The sequence below is a fragment of the Nanorana parkeri genome, unplaced genomic scaffold (assembly GCF_000935625.1).
Source record: "Nanorana parkeri isolate BGI_ZX_2015 unplaced genomic scaffold, ASM93562v1 scaffold466, whole genome shotgun sequence".
Lineage (NCBI taxonomy): Eukaryota > Metazoa > Chordata > Amphibia > Anura > Dicroglossidae > Nanorana > Nanorana parkeri.
Window position 1 is genome coordinate 1,063,723 of NW_017306734.1, and position 22,079 is coordinate 1,085,801.

The 22,079-nt window shown below is 42.5% G+C and overlaps 1 protein-coding gene across 1 annotated transcript in view; it reads right to left on the reverse strand.

Annotated features, from left to right (window-relative positions):
* Positions 1-22,079, reverse strand: part of LOC108790332 (disks large homolog 2-like) — a 101,290-nt gene that overhangs the window by 4,084 nt on the left and 75,127 nt on the right. Inside the window, exons 9-10 of the mRNA XM_018560568.1 lie at positions 12,750-12,905; positions 4,213-4,369 (exon numbers count right to left, since the gene is read on the reverse strand). Of these exons, the coding sequence (XP_018416070.1) occupies positions 4,213-4,369; positions 12,750-12,905 (313 nt within the window). The remainder of the gene's footprint in view (positions 1-4,212; positions 4,370-12,749; positions 12,906-22,079) is intronic.

Below are 22,079 nucleotides of genomic sequence, written 5' to 3' on the forward strand. Positions count from 1 at the left end.
TGCTTGTATAGGTTTGCATGTCCAAAGATTTCATGGAAGGTTAAATGGCTGTAGCTTGTGAGATAAGGACCTTAGATTCAAGGCTTTTTGAGGGCAGGAACTGATGTGAATGAATAGAATGGAAAGTGCTGTGTGAATTGTCAGTGCAATATAAATAAATGGTGCTACATAAAGGCCTTTAACAAATAAAATGGAATACCCATAAACAGAGGACTGCAAATATAAGCTCATTGAGGGCAGAAACATATGTGTATGTAAAGAGCAGTGTAAATTGTTTGCATTATATAAATGCTGGTAATAAGAAAATAATATCGGTGCTGCCTGAATGCTGCTCTGTAGATGCAAAATGTAAATTCCTTATGGAAATGGACTCTTTTGGGAGCGATGGCAGCTACCATTGCTTCCTCCTATTGATCTTCTCATTACTACCAATGGCAGCTACCATTGGATCCCCTTATTGACCTTCTCATCACTACCAATGGCAGCTACCATTGGATCCTCTTGTTGACATTCCCATCATTATCAATGACAGCTACCATTGGGTTCCCCAAGAACCAATAGCAGAAATCACTGGTTCCTCCTGTTGACCTTCTCACGACTACCTGTGGCAACTACTATTCGTTCCTCCTGTTGACCTCCTTATTACTACCAATGGCAGCTACCTTTGGTTCCTCCTGTTGACCTCCTCATCACTACCAGTGACAACTACTATTGGGTTCCAATGACAGCTACCAATGGGTTCCCCAAGAACCAATAGCAGAAATCACTGGTTCCTCCTGTTGACCTTCTCACGACTACCTGTGGCAACTACTATTCGTTCCTCCTGTTGACCTCCTTATTACTACCAATGGCAGCTACCTTTGGTTCCTCCTGTTGACCTCCTCATCACTACCAGTGGCAACTACTATTGGGTTCCAATGGCAGCTACCATTGATTCCTCTTGTTGACCTTCTTATTACTACAAATGGCAGCTACCATTGGTTTCTTCAAGAGCCAATGGCAGCTACCATTGGTTCTGCCTGTTGCAAGAACTTGGTGTGAACTAGCCCTGAATCTGAGCTGATGCTGTAAGGAAACAGTTAATATACACAATGTTTTATAGTTCTCAAACACATGGCAATTTTTTTAGCAAGTGCGACCAGTCCCGAAAGCCTCTTCTCTAAGGGTGCCCACACACCTTACGATAATCGCGGGAAATCCCGCGATCGCACAATTATCGTAAGGTGTGTGGAAGCCGTGCGACCTCTACTACTGTAAGGTCGCACGACTTTTAACTTACGAAAATGTTCGAAAACCCGCCGAGCATCGTACGGTGTTCGGCGAGTGTGTAGCATGTTCGTAAGATAAAAGCCGGACGGGCCGGCGTGAGCAAACGCTCACTGCCCGTTCGGCATTGCGGTCATCGGAAGTACGATCTGCCTGTCCAAGATGGGCAGATCGTACGTTTTTTTAATTACCTTACAACCATCGCAAGACAAAAGTCTTGCGATGGTTGTAAGGTGTGTGCCCAGCATTAGACGCTACAGACAGTGCTCGCATATTGATGTAATCAAGTACAATGCAACGGTGATGGCCTGCCCACAATCTGGAACGTTGGAGAAAAGAGGAGAGTGCCGAAGTCTGCCTGAGGAATATATTAGGTATTACAACCTATGCTTCTAAACAATTCCAGTGTAGTCCAGTATAAAATTATCCTGTAAACCTTTTAAAGTAGCACCTGCAAAGTAATGCACCTACTACTGGTCCCCTACCACTTCCTGCGACTTGCAGATTGGAGCTTGAGACCACCTATCATAATGAAGAACCAATAAGAAGCTATAGAAAGCTGAAGAGGGCAGGCCAGCCTCCGAGAAAGGGCGCTAAAAACGTTCAATTGAATTGCGGCTGTAACTTTTGGCAATTGACAGGGAGGCGTTAAGTCCACTTTTGCCATAGCCAATGTCTGTTTGAGCTTGTTTACATGGACATTCCTCTCATTGCTGGCTTTTTTATTGGAAGGCAGCTCTGCCTAAATGTCACTGGTACAAATGCAAAATGCATGCAGCAAAGGCTACCTTTGACCCAAGTTGCCTGCAATTCAAACACATCTCAATAGGACCTGCTGCATAAAATGAAATGAAACGCAAAGCAAGCCAGGTCAAACCCAGCTTGAGAACTATCATCTACACATCTACATTAAAGTCAATAGGAATCTGCTGACCCGTGTGTGACATGCGCTTCAAAAACAACGGAGGAAAACAACGGCAATCTACATTGACCAAGTCAAGATCATTGACTGTAAATGGTCTCTATTACCTATGTGGCACACATGTTGGATCTTTTCTCTGCTCTCTTCATCAAGAAAAGTGCAGTAAATAGAGTAAAACCCCCCATTATGTCCTGTTAGGATGATTTTCTATTTGCTTCCTGTCCTAGAGACGCAACAGGAAATGAGTAGAAATTTCTCTAAAGTGAACAGAATTTCTGTCCTATCATAGGGCCCCGAGGTGTCCCTAGCCTTTTCATCACTTGAGGAGGTGGGGAAGGTGGGGTTCTGCTGGTGTTGCATGTTCCATGGGGGAGGTGAAGGGGTGTTGCATGTTCCATGGGGGAGGTGGAGGGGTGTTGCACGTTCCATGGGGGAGGTGGAGGGGTTTTGCTGGTGGTGCACGCTTTGGGGGTAGGGGCAGTGTGGCCTCTGCATCATCTCAACTGTAGATCTCTGGCCACCATCCCGCCCAGCTCTTGACATCACTGGTTGCCAGGAGCTGGGTGGGGAGATATGTATGGCCCTTACACATCTACATTGGGACGTTCTGGCTGGAAATGGGGTGGCAGGCATACTGCAAACATTGTGTAGCAGAGCAGCCATGCCGTTCTGCTTCCCCCCCTTCCCCCATGTGACTGAAAGAGATGTTGCATGAGGCAACAGCCCCCATTGATAAGGATTTTCTCTAACTTCTTGCTCTAAAGACCATTACAAATTAGGGGATTTCAGTAGAAAGGGCGAATCTCTCCACACCCCCTGGATACAATCAGCCGGGGGAAAAAATGACAAATTTTCTACTGTATCCAAAGCTAGAATAAAACAAAAAGGTCACCTTTACATAAGCAAGAACCACTAAATCCATTATATTTTTCAGACATGTGCTCAGTATTTAGTACAAAAGGCTTATATGATCTTCTTTAATATAAAAATGATACCAAACAGTTTTAACACCATGTAATCCTTAAAGTGACACTAAACTCAGGAGTTAAATCTTTAAAATACATTCAAGTACCTTAACGATTACCAACTTATTATGTTAACAAATATGATTTTCCTTAATTTTAGCAAAAGGTGAACTTGGTCATTAACTATGAACAACAATGTATCTTATTTGTGTATCACTCGGCTGTAGATCCTCCAATCATCTCTGAATTGGTACTGACAATGTCCTTCCTTCTGGAGGGGGGTTACATTTGTTCCCCATGGTCCCTGTGTGTGTTGTAAAGTAGTCACCGCTCCAAGCTCACTCCTGTGATGGACTACAATCTCAACACAAATTAGTAAACTAAACATGAGATTGTAGTCTATCACAGGAGTGAGCTTGGAGCGGTGACTACTTTACAACACACACAGGGACCATGGGGAACAAAAGTAGCCCCCCTCCAGAAGGAAGGACAGTGTCAGCACCAATTCAGAGATGATTGGAAGATCTACAGCCGAGTGATACACAAATAAGATACATTGTTGTTCATAGTTGAGGAACTCGGATGTATTTTTATGTTTTTTGTCCTGAGTTTAGTGTCACTTTAAAAAAAGAACTTAAAGTGACATTAAACCCTCAGATTTTTTAACATAAAACAATACTGTAATGTGCGCCTTACTGTAATCCATGGTAGTTTCCTTTCTCTTTGCTGCTCTTCCTTTTAAATCCGTATCTCTTCTCATGCTGGGCAGAACTTCTGTTTTGCAGCAGACTGCCTTGTCTCTAAAATGGATACATGGTGTCTGTGTATAGGTTTGCAACCCGAGCCAGCACTACAGGAAGAGGCCCTCAGCTGCAAAGGGAAGTTCTCCCCCAGCATGAGAAGACATGAGGATTTAAAAGCAAGAGCAGCAAAGAGAAGGGAAACTACCATGGATTACAGTAAGGCGCACATTACACTATTGGTAAAAATCTGAGGGTTTAATGTCACTTTAAACTAAAGCTAAGCCAAAGCCTGTTTCTTTCCTGCTCAGATACCTACTGATATTATCTGGTCTCCTCTCTGAAGCTCCCCGCTGAGGTCTGCTGGTCCTCCCGCTAGAATGAAGGAGATGAAGATTCCTTCCCCATCTTCTCCTCCGACAATATTAAAGCCCAGCCCCGTAGAGCCTTTGTGCAATATGACTTTACGAGGTTCCCTGGAAAGAAAAAAAACACACACACATTTTATTTTTTCTTAATGTTTTTGCCTAATGTACTTAACATTCGTTTCCACACATGTAAATAGTACTAAAAATGACACCGTGTATACTGACCTACTGACATTGGGCCTATATCAAGACGGAGTCTACAATCAAATATCTTGTAAATGTAAAATACAGCACTGCCCTCTGCAAACTGAAGATCATTGAATGTCATTAGTTCTACCACAAGTACAAAATCAAGACACCCGGAGGGCTTATTCGCACCATATTGTTGCACTAAATGCGTGGGATCTGTATGTTTAACGCATGCTATCCCAGAGTGCAGGGTACCACACACTAGGTGCACTGGTGTGTTGCATTGCCATTCATTCTGAATGGCACCCCAACACAACTCTTGGTGGCCGTGCCTTGCAGCATCGTGCCACAAAAGCATGGTCCCCCGTGACGTGCATTGCATTGCCAAGCAGTAATAATGCAATGCATGCACTACTTTTCGTCACACAGCAACACAACACATGCTATTGCAGTATTGGACATTTCACAGCACTGCAATGCACAGCGACTATGAGTGAGGGGCCATTCAGAATGCATGACAACGCACATGCCAGTGCACAAATCGTGCGATACCATGTATTGTGTGATAGTGTGCTCTAAATGCATGGTCACCCTCACCATAAGGCCTGTAAAAGAAACCCATCACATTCAAATTGAACATTGCTTAAGCCTTATTTTGTGGTGAAAACAGCATGACACGTTGATCAGTAGATTCATAAACAGAGGGAGTGAAAGTTATATGCGAAGCTGGACTCTTCCTATAAAAGTAGTCACCTCTGCTTTAAAATGCTGATGATGAGCTTTACAGCACCTTAGTAAAGAACGTTTTGATTCCTTTGACCCCGTTACCATGATGACTAGACTGGTTGTACTTGTATATCAATATTACGGTCATACAAGCACACATGATCTAGGTCCAGTCTAAAAAGAAGGTAAAGAGGGCCCAATCTGTGTCCAAAAAAAGCCAGTGGAGCACACATGATAATTTATTAATATTACCTGCAGCCTCCATGCTACTGGTCTTTTTTTTTTCTCAGGGTGACTTATTAATGACTGTTGAGGTGGCCATCTTGGTAAAGGCAGAGCTTTGCTTTATACCAGACTCGCCCCTACCCCAATGACTAGTTGGGGAATGATCATGGAGCAGCAGGAGAGGTGGAGGAAAAACAGATCCACAGAATGAGTGAAGCCGAAGCAGGAGGATCTGTCACAGGGTATCGCTGGCCCGAAACGTGGAGTGGAACTCACTGGCAGGAATCGGGCCAAAGGAGATCCGCAACAAGGTAGAAGAGAGCAAATCTAAAAGGCGTAGTCAAGGTTCAGTCTGGGTCAAGGCAGGCGGCTAGGTTCAAGAGCAGGAAGGCACAGGTCAAGGGGTCAGTAACCAGGAATTCCGATGAGGGGTCAGGGAACGGCAGCAGTATCCAACACAAAAGGCTAGGTAATTGCACCATAAAGGTAGAATAACTCAGCAACTCAGCCAAGGCTCTGACTGGAATTTATACCCAGTGGGAACTAGGACCGCCCCCTGGTTGCCGAGACAACCAGGAGGCTTCCCTGTCTAGGAGCCAATAGGAGGAGAGAAATGATGGAAGGTGTGTACTGGGAACCTCCCCTAGCAAGGCCCACACCTGACAAGAATAACGGCTGTGGGCGCACCACGTGCGAGCCTCCGTGCACGCGCGTACAGCCTGTCCAGCGCAGGCTGAGACCCAAATGCAGCCCTAGTGAGACCACACACAGCCCTGTATAACTGCTGTATAATCATGGATTGATGGGATCTGTAGTCCTCTAATGCTGGTTGCCAGTCTCTATTGCTGTATAATCATGGATTGCTGAGATTTTTAGTCCTCTATAGCCGGTTGCCATTCTCCATTGCTGAATAATCATGGATTGAGTTACAGTTCTTTATAATTACAAAGAAACTGCCCTAAAATCATTAGTCTGTATTGTTTTAGAAAAAATGTCACATGTCCCTTTAAGAAAAGTATCGGTAATTGGTATCGACAAGTACATGAGGGAAAGTACTTAGTCTTGAAAAAATGGTATTGGGACATCCCTAGTTCTCATTCATCCAGGTCATGGTATATCTGTAAATAGTAAATCGAGAGAACTGGACTTACTGTATTTTTCTTGAAGATGTTTTGCTGATCATCGACTAGCTTTCTCAATTCTGAATTAAGAAAGGTGATCGGATGACCAGCAAAATGTCTTCAAGAAAAATACAGCGGGTCCAGTTGCTTTTATTTATTCTTTACAGATGCTGCCTAGGTTGCCTTGTGGATGATGGACTCTACTTACAACCAGGGCCGGCCTTAGGCCTTTAGGCGCCCTGTGCGAGAAACAATAATTTTTTAGGCCCATTTTATTTTGCCAATCAGGTCCCCAGTGACGTCTCACAGGCAAGAACATTGCTAAGAGTCCCCTAATCTTGTGCTATGGTGTTCCTACCTTAAGGGCTGGACCAGTAAATGTCACTCTGTCACCGCTACATCACCAGTAATCAAGGCCCTGCAGTGTTCCGGCCACTAAGGGAACAATGCATTTAGATAGAGTGGAATTTGTCTTTCAATGCCAACGGAAGTATTGCTGTGGGTCTTAGGGATTGTCCATGGATGTTTACAAATGCAGCTTCTGTCACCCAGCCATTAACTTAAATGGGTGACAGTGGCCGCATCTAAATGGTTCCTGCCACAGGAATCCCAAATCACATAGTGTGAATGTAGCCTTATTCATGTGATTTAAATGAAAACAAAATACTGTTGCAGACCCTGTTCAGTGTTATAATTTGTCCCAACCCTTGTCACTTTTATTCTGATGGACCGTTGTGTCTGAAGAAAAAATATATATAAAGGCGCGATCATTAATTCAGTAACTTTTATATGAAATGCTATCATTACATGTATCACCCATATACAGTTATTAGAATACAATATTGATCACAACAGTGTCCCCATTACTGGGTTGGGGTGCTGCAGGATTTCTTTCTGTTCACACTCGGCAGTAATTATACAGTGGTTGTTCAAAGGCCATTTCTCCAGGGTTAGGGTTACGGATTAAGGTATAGGGGTGAGGGTTAAGGGTTAGTGTTAGATGGTTAGGAGTTAGGGATAGAGGGTTAAGGGTTAGGGCTAGACGTTAGAGGGTTAGGGTTAAGGGTTAGTAGTTAGGGATAAGAGTTATGGCTAGGGTTAGAGTTCAAGGGTTACAGTTAGAGGGTTAGGTTTAGGCGTTAGAGGGTTAGGATTAAGGGTTAGGGGTTAGTGCTAGAGGGTTAGGAGTTATGGCAAGGGTTCGAGGGTTACAGTTAGAGGGTTAGAGGGTTTGAGTTATTTGGACACTAGAGGGAGCTAAGGTTAAGGGTTAGGAGTTAGGGGTAGAGGGCTAGGTGTAGGGGTTAGGGCCAGGGTAAGGGTTAGAAGGTTAGGGGTAGAGGGCTAGGTGTAGGGGTTAGGGTAAGGGTTAGAAGGTTAGGGGTTTAGGAAGTTATGATAAGGGTCAAGGGTTAGGGAGTTAAGATAAGGGTTAGGGTTAAGGGTTGTTAAAACTCACATGTAAAAACTTTACTGGCACTTTGGGTTATGTTTAGGGTTTGCCATTGATCATCTAGCAGACAAAACTACTGCACCCTGACTTTCAATTTAATTCAAGGGCGGAGTGACAAGCCTCCGGGAATGGGTAGAGACAGATAGTGATAAACCCTGTGTGGCCACTAGGTGGCAGTGCAATAACCTGGTTAAAAAAAAGAGACCTCATTCAATATTTATTTCTAAATAAAAAGACATTATTATACTTCTTCTTTAAATAAATGAAAATAATTCAGAAGTTGATGTTATTCGCCCCTTTTGTGGGGGTGTGTTGGCTTTTGTTGCAGATAATTTACAATGAAAGTTTGGAGTGCTTAGTAAAGAGATATCGAGAGAGAGGGAAACAAAAAGACAAGAAAGAGGCTGGAAATAGGAAGAAAAGATAAAGAGAGGGATGAAAAAAAAAAACCCTGACACTAACTATTGTTCTTTGTAAGCTTTGGAATAAATGAACAATGAATGCATCATTGTTTCAGACAGAAGTATTCTGCGTATTTAACTTGAAGTGTATTTTGATATTTGGACACTAGAGGGAGCCAGAGTATTTGTAATATAAATGAGATGTAGAACATTTTGTGCAATGCTGTGTTTACTCACTGCGGTGTTTGCTGTGTGTAAAATGCGTCATAAATGCATTTTAGCTCCTTCGAGGGGCATTTGATAATGTTACAGGCTGTAAACCTGAAAAGTAACTCAATTTTCCTCTACCCAAACACTTCTACACAGAAAATGCAAAAACAAGTGAATACCTATCAATATTGCATTTTTTTCTAACAAATTTTGTTTTTTCTGGACTGTTTTTTTTCTAATAAACAATTCTAGCTTTAAAACTGGTTTATCTGAGAATCTTAAAGTCAATAATTATGTAGAACTGGCGTCCCAGGGCTCAGATCTTTGTGGAACATATTTTATTTTGTAAAGCGGACTTATTATACCTTAACACTGGATTTTAGTTGAATGGTTCTAGTGATACCATATTTGATGTCGGCCTACACTATTATACAATAACAAAAATCAGTAACCCACAGCTGTAACTTCAAGGAGTTTGCATGTTTTCCTTGTGCTTGCGTGGGTTTCTTCCGGGAACTCAGGCCCTCCTTCCTCCGGCTGGGGAACCCTCTAGTGATAATAAAGATCTATATAGTTGAATCAGGACCTCCTTCCTCCTGCTGGGGATCCCTCTAGTGATAACTAAAGATCTATATAGAGGTATCAGGACCTCCTTCCTCCTGCTGGGGATCCCTCTAGTGATAACTAAAGATCTTTATAGAGGAATCAGGACCCCCTTCCTCCTGCTGGGGATCCCTCTGATGATAACTAAAGATCTTTATAGAGGAATCAGGACCTCCTTCCTCCGGCTGGGGAACCCTCTAGTGATAATAAAGATCTATATAGTTGAATCAGGACCTCCTTCCTCCTGCTGGGGATCCCTCTAGTGATAACTAAATATCTTTATAGAGGAATCAGGACCCCCTTCCTCCTGCTGGGGATCCCTCTAGTGATAACTAAAGATCTTTATAGAGGAATCAGGACCTCCTCCCTCCTGCTGGGGACACCTCTAGTGATAATAAATATCTATATAGAGGAATCAGGACCTCCTTCCTCCTGCTGGGGATCCCTCTAGTGATAACTAAAAATCTATATAGAGGAATCAGGACCTCCTTCCTCCTGCTGGGGATCCCTCTAGTGATAACTAAAGATCTATATAGAGGAATCAGGACCTCCTTCCTCCTGCTGGGGATCCCTCTAGTGATAACTAAATATCTTTATAGAGGAATCAGGACCCCCTTCCTCCTGCTGGGGATCCCTCTAGTGATAACTAAAGATCTTTATAGAGGAATCAGGACCTCCTCCCTCCTGCTGGGGACACCTCTAGTGATAATAAATATCTATATAGAGGAATCAGGACCTCCTTCCTCCTGCTGGGGATCCCTCTAGTGATATGTAAAGATCTATATAGAGGAATCAGGACCTCCTTCCTCCTGCTGGGGATCCCTCTAGTGATATGTAAAGATCTATATAGAGGAATCAGGACCTCCTTCCTCCTGCTGGGGATCCCTCTAGTGATATGTAAAGATCTATATAGAGGAATCAGGACCTCCTTCCTCCTGCTGGGGATCCCTCTAGTGATATGTAAAGATCTATATAGAGGAATCAGGACCTCCTTCCTCCTGCTGGGGATCCCTCTAGTGATATGTAAAGATCTATATAGAGGAATCAGGACCTCCTTCCTCCTGCTGGGGATCCCTCTAGTGATATGTAAAGATCTATATAGAGGAATCAGGACCTCCTTCCTCCTGCTGGGGATCCCTCTAGTGATATGTAAAGATCTATATAGAGGAATCAGGACCTCCTTCCTCCTGCTGGGGATCCCTCTAGTGATATGTAAAGATCTATATAGAGGAATCAGGACCTCCTTCCTCCTGCTGGGGATCCCTCTAGTGATATGTAAAGATCTATATAGAGGAATCAGGACCTCCTTCCTCCTGCTTCCTCCTAGTGATGCAACCCATAATTCTATTCACGTTACCCACTGCCAGGCCAGACTGTTTGTTTATTGTGCAATCATCTGAAAGAAACACCCCCAAATATGTTTCCCTTTGTAGTCCTAGCCAACACTGTACCTCCCAAAAGTGTAGTCTGTCAGAGGATTCCTTTTCCCTAGCTGCATTCTTTTTTGTTTAGAAACATTGAAATGCAGTTTCCACTACTTTGACCAATCTTCCAGCAATTCCAAATCATGTTCCATGTTACAAACACCTTCAAACATATCAACCATGTTGCACAGCATTGAGTCATCTCCAAAAGTACATAACTTGCCCAGCAAAGCTTCCGTTACATCACTTACAATCGCAGAGCCTTGTGCTACACCACTAGTGATTGGTCTTTGTTCCAAATTAAACCCACAATGCCAGACTGTAAAAGCCAATAGAGAGATCGGTGTGGCATTGAGTCATGATATAACAGGGTGCTGGAATGGGGTGAAATACCCATAATTGTTTATCTGTGTTTGGGAGCGGGTGGGCTTTCCTGGTGCACAGATTATGAATTAATGGCATAGAAAGTTATTGGCAGGAACCTTCTTGTGCTACATATGTAAGGGTCCGTTTGACAGGTCAGGGCTCTGTGCAGGCCACTCGAGCTGCTCCATAGTATTAATAACTCAAAATCTATTTTATTATATATGTGCTGGATGGAAGTATTGCTTAAAAGTTCAGTCCACTCAAAATATATTTTTGTTTTTTACTAAAGACCCTAACTGGGGACTTCTTCCATCTCAAAGGGAATGCAGTGCCAACGTTTGTGCATTTGACTTTCAAATTCTTCCTACCTGTTGTAGTCAATATGAAGACTAATATAAAAGAGCCTCACTGCCCCTGCTGGATTTTTTGATTCATGTGCACTGAATGTTCTATTATATACTAATTGATGGAAGGGATAAGATTCTAACAACTTAGGGCCGGTTCACACCATAGAGTTGCCATTCCATATTGCTTCTGTGCACAGCCTCTGGTAAATGCACGGGGGGTGCCCTTCAAATGCTAGGCCTGACATCAAGTAGGTCAATGCTAAGCCCGATGAAGGGACCTTGTGCGGCCCCGAAAGTGTTAGTTTATATGACAAGGAGCTTCAAATAAATGAACATTCTGCTATCCTAAAAGGATTCTGGTGTGCTGGTGACATTTCTACTTTTTGCCATTCAAATGAATCACAGCGTAATGCACCTAATGCATGGTACTGCACACTTGGTGCACTGTTTGATAGGGTGCAACGCTATGGTGAGGTGTGAAGCAGTCCTTAAGGTCCAGCACGAGTAATCATGTCTTGGGAACCTTACATTGAAAATAATTGAAGGCATTAAGCAAAAGAAATCTCCAGTGAAAATATTCTACCAGAAAGAAATAAAATAGGATACAATTATATTTTAAGTGTCCCTTAACTATAGTGCACCTGTTACTGTGCCCAGTACAGGCAGTCCCTGGGTTATGAACAAGATAGGGACTTCAGGTTTGTTCTTAAGTTGAATTTGTATGTAAGTTGGAACAGGTACATTTTTTAAGTGCTACTCCCAGGTAAACAAATATTTTCTAGTTTTGGATAGCATAGGGAAGGGTTAACCCCCCTGTAACATTTGTTTTGCTGTGTGTGCCCCTGTTCAGAAAATTTCACCTCATTTTCTGTCCCTGTGACAACTGGATTTTGAAAATGTTGGGATGTCGTGGAAACAAGGATTGGTGATTAGGCTTCAGTGGAGACACTTTTTCCCATGATCACTCTTACAGGAGGGAATTTCCCTACCTAGGGGTAGATTTCCTCTCACTTCCTGTTGTCTTAAGGACAGGAAGCGAGATTAAATCTTTCTAACGAGAATACAGACAGCAGTAAAAACCTCACAGTGACCCGGAAGTAGAGGTGGGCACCCCTCGTCTGCATGTCTAAAAAGAGCCAACTTCCTGTAATGTACGTACAGTACTACAAACCAAACCCAAAAAGGAGGGCACTCCTTGTCGGCATGAGCGCAGTAGTATTACAACTACTGAAATGCTGCGCCGTACACTTTGGCTGCAGCCTGGGACCCCCTGCTGTAAAGTAATAGCCTCCGTTTGTAAGTAGGGGTCATATGTAAGTCGGATGTTTGTAACTCGGGGACTGCCTGTATAGGCAAAGAAACGGTTCACTTTCATTTGATTTTGGATTATTGTATATAAAATAGAATTAAGGATGACTCATACCTGGAAATTTCACACTCGGGAAGAAGGCCTCCATGGAAATGAGGATACGGAGATGTAAGAAGGAAGCTGTTGTCACATTCTACAGGGGAATATTGTCTCGGAGATAAAGGTTTGTCACTTAGTTTATTTACAGTGCTGTAAACCGGCTCTAGAGACCTAGAAGACAACAACGGACAGGATAAATGCCTTCAGAAAGCAATTCAATACGTATTCTCCAGCAATTATTCTCTTCGACATTTACAACTCAAAAGCTTTTAAAAAGCAATGCGGTAGACCATAGCAAACAGTTGAATACAATCTTCAGTTGATATGATTGCACAAACAATTGGTCTCCTTGGTTTACTTTACTCTAGCTCTGAGCTCCTTAGTTTATAGGCCTATTATAGGCTCCAATTATATTAGAATTTCTATTCAAAGTATTTCATGCAGAACGTTGGGCCTGTTTTGTCTTTAAATGTACAACTTTACTTTGGCTACAAAAAAAAAAAAAAAAACCTTACAGCCCCCCTTTCCCCACCAACCCCCTACATTAATTGAACCTAGAACACCAGGGTGTCACGGAATAGGGCTCACGGGTATGAACTGGAGTCAGGTCTGTGGACCCTTTCTACTACACTGGTAGGGACGCTTATAGAAAAGGGTCCAAGCAGTGTGGGCTGACGACTCCCAGAGCTGGAGTACAAGCAGGGGAACTGAATGAGGCAGTGGAAGACATGATAGGCTGGTAAGACAAGGTACAGGGCAGGGAGCTGCAATGCTAGGTAGGTGGCATGTGGTCCCCCAGGATGTGGAATCTAAGGGCAGGCCGATGTTCGCCAGAGCTCCTGATGGTGGAGATGGGCTTGGCTGCCTGCTGACCCCAGGTCACAATCGCTAGGTCCACCCAACTCACCTAACAGCCAAGAATGGTCAACAAGGCCAGAGTTCTGGGCAGGTTGCAGACACACATACAAGGAACAAAACAAAGGTAAGGGACAGATAGAGTACCAGGACCTCCAGGGACAATCTGAAGACTGGGATTTCAGGAATTAGCCAAAGGGACAAACAGAAGACTGGGATCACCAGGGACCAGTCAAAGTTCAGTTCAGACTGGGGACAAGGATATCCAGGGACAAGCCAATGGTCAGGAAACGGAAAAACTTAAAGGCAATCAGGTTGAATCACAAACAGGGAGGCTCGGCATCTAGCTTAGGGAAGCGTTGCTCGGGCAGCGTGCCGTTCGCTGCCCTGGGTTTAAATAGAGACAGGAGGAGGGAGGGTCCACAGGATTGGCCACCAGCGGACTGCACTGATTGGCCGAGAAGCTGCATAAGATACAGCAGGACAGGTCGGCCGACGCCTAAAGCTGCCAGACAGGTGAAAATGTGAGTCAGGTTCAGAGCACATGTCTGGAGGACTACAAGCACCAGCACAGCCCTGCATGCCTGCAGAACCAGGGGTAAGAGATATGTTTATACTTGTAGAACTACAAGTAACAGCTCAGCTCCAAGTCTGCAGCTGAACTGTGACACAGGGCATACTTACCTCTCTGTGGTGGGTTTTCACAGTGTCTACATCCTTAGTGTAGAATTCTCCTCTGGCAGTAACTTCCCACAGACACAAAAGAAGATATACTCCTACAGTAGGTGTATGACTCCATTCAAGGCCACTGCCACCACAGAGAGGGAAGTATGCATCCCGGTAAGGGAGTTCTGGGTTAGATTGGGTTCGTGGGGGGTTAGGAGGAAAAGGCTGGGGTTTGGTAGCAAAAGTGTAGTTGTGTTTTTTACAGTTTTTAGTATCTTAAAAAACACTAGGGCTGTTACTGATTACAATTTTCGTGTTCGATTAATCAAAATGTTTTAAAATCGATTAATCGACTAATTTCGATTAATTATAACGCACATACAGATCCAACTACATTGGCCTATACACATACAGCACAGCAATGAAGTAATAAAATGAACTAGGATCACACTAATCCAGCACGTTATTAATCTCACGTGCCCCACTCAATATGGCCGCCGCTTGAGTGGGGCAACTCAGAATAATAGCGTGCTGGATTAGTGTGATCCTAGTTCATTTTATTACTTCATTGCTGTGCTGTATGTGTATAGGCCAATGCCTTGGCTGGCGCTCGTGCAGAACAAGTTTCTTGGGCAAACTCACCGGCCCAAGTGGCTCCGTCGGCTAACGAAGGGAAGGGGGGAGGAGTCCGGCAACTCATTGAAATAAAATGTTCTCCACATGTGGCCAATTTTAACTGTTAAAGTAATGACCCTGAGCCTCTGAGAGCACCTTTTAGGGGCTAATCTACAAATCTCTACATTTAATACAGCAACAAAACAGAAAAGCAAGTGGGTTAACAATGTGAAAGTCATATAAAAAAATTTGTTTGAAACAAATTAATATAAAAGTATTACAGATAACTAACAGTAATCTGTTTATCACCGATAATTGTAAGGGAAAATATGATCTCACTTATTTCTTTGAGATGTCCAGATATGCCTAGAGTGTCAGAAATAATTCACGCTGCTTGATTCTGATAGGATAGCAGATGAACCCAAATAAGAGCTGAAATGAATGCTCTGCAATTGAATATTGCAAAAGTGTAACCTGGATATCCCCATACATACACCTGATATTATATTATGAGGCTAGTAGAATCTATAAGTAGTGTAAATATTTCAGTATAGCTAACGCAATCTAATCTGCGTCTACTGCAAAGTTAACCGACTTCCTTTTTGACTGTTTGACCTCCTAAAATACCACAAGTCTAAAGGGATGCCCAAGTGTAAAAGACACAACCACAGCAAGTTAATTGATGCTGCTATAAATATTAGGACTGCGGGGAGTCCCGTCGGAGATCCGGTGACGTCACGGACATCGACGTCATCGGACTCCTACCCCCTTCCCTTCGTTAGCCGACGGAGCCACTTGGGGAAGGGGGGAGGAGTCCGCTGACGTCGATGTCCGTTACGTCACCGGATCTCCGACGGGACTCCCGTAAGCCGGCGGAGAGGTGAGTATTTTCATTAGCGATCCAAACATTTTTAATCGATCAAAAAGATTAACGATTAATCGATAAATTAATCGTTCATTTCCGCAGCCCTAAAAAATACATGGACTTTTAACACATTGTAGGTCCTTTGATAACTCCACTTTCTGGTTGTGAAGGTGTTGAAGTTTTTGTTTCTTTAGTTTTGGATAGAGCGGGGAAGGGATATTTCTCCTCTTTTCCATTTCTGTTTGACATTTCTCACCTAGACAGGAAGTAAGGGGAAATACTTCTCATGGGTTTACATTTGTCCCATTGCACTCTAGACCAAAATCCCTTAGTAATATACTGAAAGGGTGCTGGGTGAGAAGCAGATGTCGCCGCACAGATCCAAGTATAAAGAAGTATTCGCCCGCACACCAAGATCCCATGCAACAATTTGTCATTTTATTGACGTCAGATACACATGGCATCATCAGCATAAAGCTTTATCCTTGTAATGCCATGTGTATCTGATGTCAATAAAAGGATTGATGCTTGGGACCTTGGTGTGCGGGCGATTACGTCTTTATACTTCTTATGGGGACACATTCAGCATTAAAATCCTGAAAGGATCTAAAACGTCATCACTAGACAATGCATATTGTTCTCTGTGTTCTAGTTAGGTGACTTTCCCTTACTTCCTGTTCGGTCTGACACCCATCAAATACACAGGGAGACTTTTCCTCATGTATGTTCTGTCTGAACATAATGACCAAGCCCCCATTGGGGTGAAACACGTTGGAGGAGATGGACCAGAGTCAGGTGGAGAGCTAAGTGCTTTGGCTTGTTGAAGCATTTGGAGGTTCGGCTTTTGTATTTGAACTTTGTGTACCAAGGAAGAACGGGCCCCAACGGGTGAGGAAACCAGAATACCTTACAATCATTTAAAAGTGAGAACAGTGTTCCCACTGGACACATACACACATCAATCAAAATATAACAGAGGTCCTAATCCTTGAACACTCTTTCATAAGAAACACTGGAGTTGGGCTTCACAGAGAACCAGACCTGAAAGAAATATGGGGGTTGGCATTCCTCAACTCCTTCTTAAAATGCTAGTTGCCTGTCTGTCTTTGCTTGCTGTATTTTCTCAGTCAGGTCAAGCATGCAGCAAGTCATAACTCCTCATCTGCTTGCTTGTTCCAACTCAGTAACACACAGCCAGGGTACTGGCATTTTGAGGAGGCAAGGTCAGCAATGCAAGGCTGGATATTTCTCTCAGTCCAGGTTTGTTTTTAGGGCCCACTACCTCATCAAATATAATTCTACTTTGTGAAGTTGTTGGTGGAAATATGCATACAAAGACAACAGAAATAATATAATTAGAATGTTAATTCTACATTAAAATTTGCAAAAATAAAATAAATTACAAGTTTTTAACAATATATTCTTTTACATTAAAAAAATATTAAATGCTGAATATATACTTTATACAGTAATATACCTCTATAACAAACCTTCCTTTTTTTAACCCCAATAAAAATAAGCAACATTTTCCAAAAAATACATTTACATTTTACCTTCCTTGTTGCTATAAGTTAAAGTGACATTAAACCCTCAGATTTTTTAACATAAACCAATACTGTAATGTGCGCCTTACTGTAATCCATGGTTGTTTCCCTTCTCTTTGCTGCTCTTCCTTTTAAATCCTCATGTCTTCTCATCCTTGGGGAGAACTTCCCTTTGCAGTTCAGGGCCTCTTCCTGTAGTGCTGGCTCAGGTTACAAACCTATACAAATCTATACACAGACACCATGTATCCATTCCTGAGACAAGGCCGTCTGCTGCAAAACAGAAGTTCTGCAGAGCATGAGAACAGATACAGATTTAAAAGGAAGAGCAGCAAAGAGAAGGGAAACAACCATGGATTACAGTAAGGCACACATTACAGTATTGTTTTATGTTAAAAAATCTGAGGGTTTAATGTCACTTTAAGGTCTGCTGTAACCTTCATAGGCATATTATAATCTTTTATTTTTTGTAACCCTAAAATGGATTGCGATTTTAGGTCCACTTTGGCATGTAAGAGGTTCGTTTATTTGCTGTTTATCTTTGTATCAGGCTCTTTTCCCTAAATATTGCTGCAAAAATTCTCCTTAAAAACAATTACAAATTGATTGCATTTTCTTAGATTTGAAAGAAAGACAACTCCGAACGAGTAGGAGAAACAAAATTGAAGACAAAAGTCTAAGGAGAGAGACGAATAAGTCTAGTATTTATATTACAAAGCTATGGATAGCGAAGTTTTAGGTGGATCACTAATATAGAGTTCGATACTCACATAGATAACGTTGTGAGAAATCCCCTTAGGGATATCGGGCAACCTGAGCCGCAAAAAAAGACGTGCAGGGAATGTTTCTATCTTCGCACAGTATGGTCACTCTCAATGCTCGTTGGGGTGGAGTTTGAATGATCCAAAGCTTGGCAGCTAAAAGGACCCGATGTGTACTGCAGAAACGAGACAAGAATGCCCCAAGGAACATAGGTGCAAGACAGCAGAGGTGCCCAGATGGAAGAAATGAACTTTTAGACTTATTCAAGGAAACTAAAACCGTCTCAACGTTTCGTGGTTCTAAGGTGGCCACTTCCTCAGGAGAGAGTGACGAGACACTATAAGATGAGTAGTAGTGTCTCCTGGTGTGTGTCACCTCACGGAATGCATTGAGACTGTTACCGTGTTTCCCCAAAAATAAGACACTGTCTTATATTTTTTTTGCCCCCAAGAAACACACTAGGTCTTATTTTCAGGGGATGTCTTTTTTTTTTTTTTTACTGTGCAACAAAATGTACAACAATCTAAAGTTATCTGGTATCACTCCGCCTGTCACAGTAGCTGGAGCTATAGAGGAAGTATCTGCTAATGCGGCTCTGCTCCCTCCGCCGCCGCAGCCTTGCTTTCTACAGCGCTGGTATGCTTTGCCATCAGGGACAGTGGTACAAGCGGTGCAGCAATGGGGACATCAGACAGTGGACAGCGCGGTAGAGTACGGTACCATTTATGGGTACACATTACAGTACGGTACCATTACATTAAACAGTGCCTTCAGGGGGACAGCAGTTGGTGAAGTATGGTACTGGAGTGCTCCCTGGTACTGCGCTGGCCAGAGGGAGTCCCCTGTCATCCCCTTAATACAGTATGTCCCTGCAGGCTGATACCATCACTCCTGCTCTTCAAGTTCCCCCTCACATGCTACCACCAAACTAGGTCTTATTTTCGGGGTAGGTCTTATATTACAGGAATCTTGAAAAATAGTGCTAGGTCTTATTTTCGGGGAAACAGGGTAGTTATGTGTTTGGTTCATGGAATAAAAGTCTAAATTTAAGAAACACAATTACTTATTTTCTTCCATCTGGATACCTCTGCTGTCTGCCACCTACATTTTTTGCAGCACTCTTCTCTCCATTTTGTTTAAATGTTCTAAAGTGACTATTTTGATTTAAATTTTAATAAAACAAGGAATGGTAAAAAAAAAAACAGTTTAAAAAAACCAAAAAACATTTTGTGTCTCATTGGGGAGATTTCTGTTGTAGACAAAACAGGAAGTGAGAGGAAATCTCTGTAGAATTAGGGTAAACCCTGTGTACGCGCTGGAAGATTTTACTTTACTTTCACTACAAGTGACAATGGTCATCTGGAACAAACAGAGAGTCCATCTCCCTAGAAGACACAGACAGCAACAAAAACTAGACAGTGGTTCTGACACCTCACCACTATATCCAAAACGATAGAAAAAAACTTTATTATTTAGCTTTAAGGTAAGACAAAGTTATCATAAGGAAGGTGATGGTAAATTTCTGTTCCCTCCCAGGTCATGTCACTTCCTCTCTTGTCATTTTCCACATTTACAGACCAACATGTTGTGCAGTATGAACACAAGAGGAAACATCAGACGCGTATGGAGATGTCTAATTGTTTTTAGGGCGAGGAGTCTCAGACATGTACAACTAAGCAAATCCACCAAATGGTCCAATGAAACACCCGGGGTTCCAGAGCTAGGTACATGCTTCGTAAAAGAACCAGAACCTTGCACAGATACTATCTCAGTTATGGTGATGGTGTTGACCGTTCCACACTTCTTCGGAAAAGGCATCTTCTAGCCACTGAGAGTCTTCATACTCCGAGTCTGTAAACCCCACCAAAGCTGCATTTGCAATAGATCATCAAGGTCCTTTACCTCTCCTCAGACCGAATCAATTTTCTCTGCAGGCAGGAGGTCACGGCTGAATTCCAATAGCTCAAAGGACTGAATTACTACATCCTTCTTCAGATAAGCACTCCATGTGACCTGGAAGAGCAGTTCACTTATTCACTGTCCATTTTATGTACCCTCAGTAGCTCATCCTGAGCACGTTAGGTTTCTGGCTGCTGAGTACTCTGCTTACTGTTTATCTGCCTTCATTTCTTTTTTCCCTAATAAGACACACCTTTGGGTTGCAACGTACATGAAATTTGGCTTTGCTGTATAACTATCTACAGTAATGTAGTGTTCACTAAATTAAATGTGTCTTTTTTGGGTTTGGGCTTTTTTATGTTCACATTCTTTTCAGTAATCTTGGGTGTAATTCTACATCTTCCCACTTGATACACTTGCACTACATACACTATATGGGCACCAGCGTATGGAGCATCACACCTATATAATCTTGTTGGACATCATATTCCAAAAGCATGGGCCGTTATATGGAGTTGTAAAGTATATCACCAGCACACAAAAGTAAAATCTTCAACGAGTGGTCATTTTATTGATGTACACACATCTCGTCATATAGGAACGTTTCAAGGCCACTCAGGCATGAGTGGTGAAGGGACCCCGATTGGTCCCGAAATGTTGATTTATGATGAGATGTGTGTACATCAATATAATGACCACTCGTTGAAGATTTTACTTTGGCGTGCTGGTGATATACTTTACTACTTGGATTTGAAGTGGCGCCATCCACTATCACTACAGCACCCACTTTAAAAGGGACATACCAGTAAGGAGTGCCGTGGGAACCTCTTTGGAACTTTTATATAGAGTTGGCCCCTCATTGGTGGCTTTAATAGCCTCTACTCTTCTGGAAAGACTTTCCACAAGATTTTGGATTGGGGCTGTGAGCCCATTCAGCCAAAAGAACATTTGTGCTGTCAGGCACTGATGTTGGATGAGAAGACATTGCTCAAATTTTACATTTCAGTTCATCACAAAGGTCTTCAGTAGGGTAGAGGTCAGGGCTCTGTGCAGGCCACTCGCGTTTCAATACGAATATGACTTCTCATAGATTCCAAAATATAATAGTATGAACAGTTTATAAACACAAGGTTAAAGTTTACTTTCAGAAATCAAATTCTGACACATTCGCGGCCACTGTAGTAAAGGGATTCAGTCACCCCCTAGGACTGCAAATCCAAAGCTGTATTTTAAAATTGTGCACAATGGATACTGTGACCTCCAAGCTTGCCTATGAATGAACAAATAGTACCATGTACATGATATGGTTGGACACCCCACCAAATGTGTTCAGGTGCTTCTAGTGAAGAGCGCTGTTAATCCTACAGCATGCAAAGACATTTCAAACAACAGTGCACGTTCAAACATTCTTAGTATATTTTCTTTTCAGGAAGGTAATGTAATGTAATAACACATTATAGCCACTAGATAGAGCTGAGGAGCATAGGAGAGCTCCATCTAGTAGCCATAATGTGGTATTGCCATGATATTCAATTCGACTTAGAAAGAAAATATGCTAAGAATGTTCGTTTTTGTATCTAGTCACACAGTGTTCAGAGAGATTCTTAGGACGAATGGCTTTGGGAAATAAAAATAGGTCCCTAAGTCTAATCTTCTAATCTACCAACCCTGTAGCACAACTGCTCTGTACAAATTTGCAGCTAATTTTCACAGTAATTAAACAAAAGTGATTATTATCCAGACACAATCATATACACATTTATGAAGACATTTCATTTTTAGTAAGCAGAGATTTTGAAATTCCCTAAACCAGACAATGGAGAGAAACTAGACAGGAAATATCTTTAATTTGACTTTAACCTCCCTCTCTCTCCATTTTATTCTACCAGTTTCTTGCCCCTCCCCATTATTCAGCCAGTTTCTTGCTCCTCCCCATCTTATGTGTAGTAAGCAGAGATTTGTAAATTCCCTAAACCAGACAATGGAGAGAAACTAGACAGGAAATATCTTTAATTTGACTTTAACCTCCCTCTCTCTCCATTTTATTCTACCAGTTTCTTGCCCCTCCCCATTATTCAGCCAGTTTCTTGCTCCTCCCCATCATACTGTCAGTTCCAACGACTCCCTATTATTCTGCTA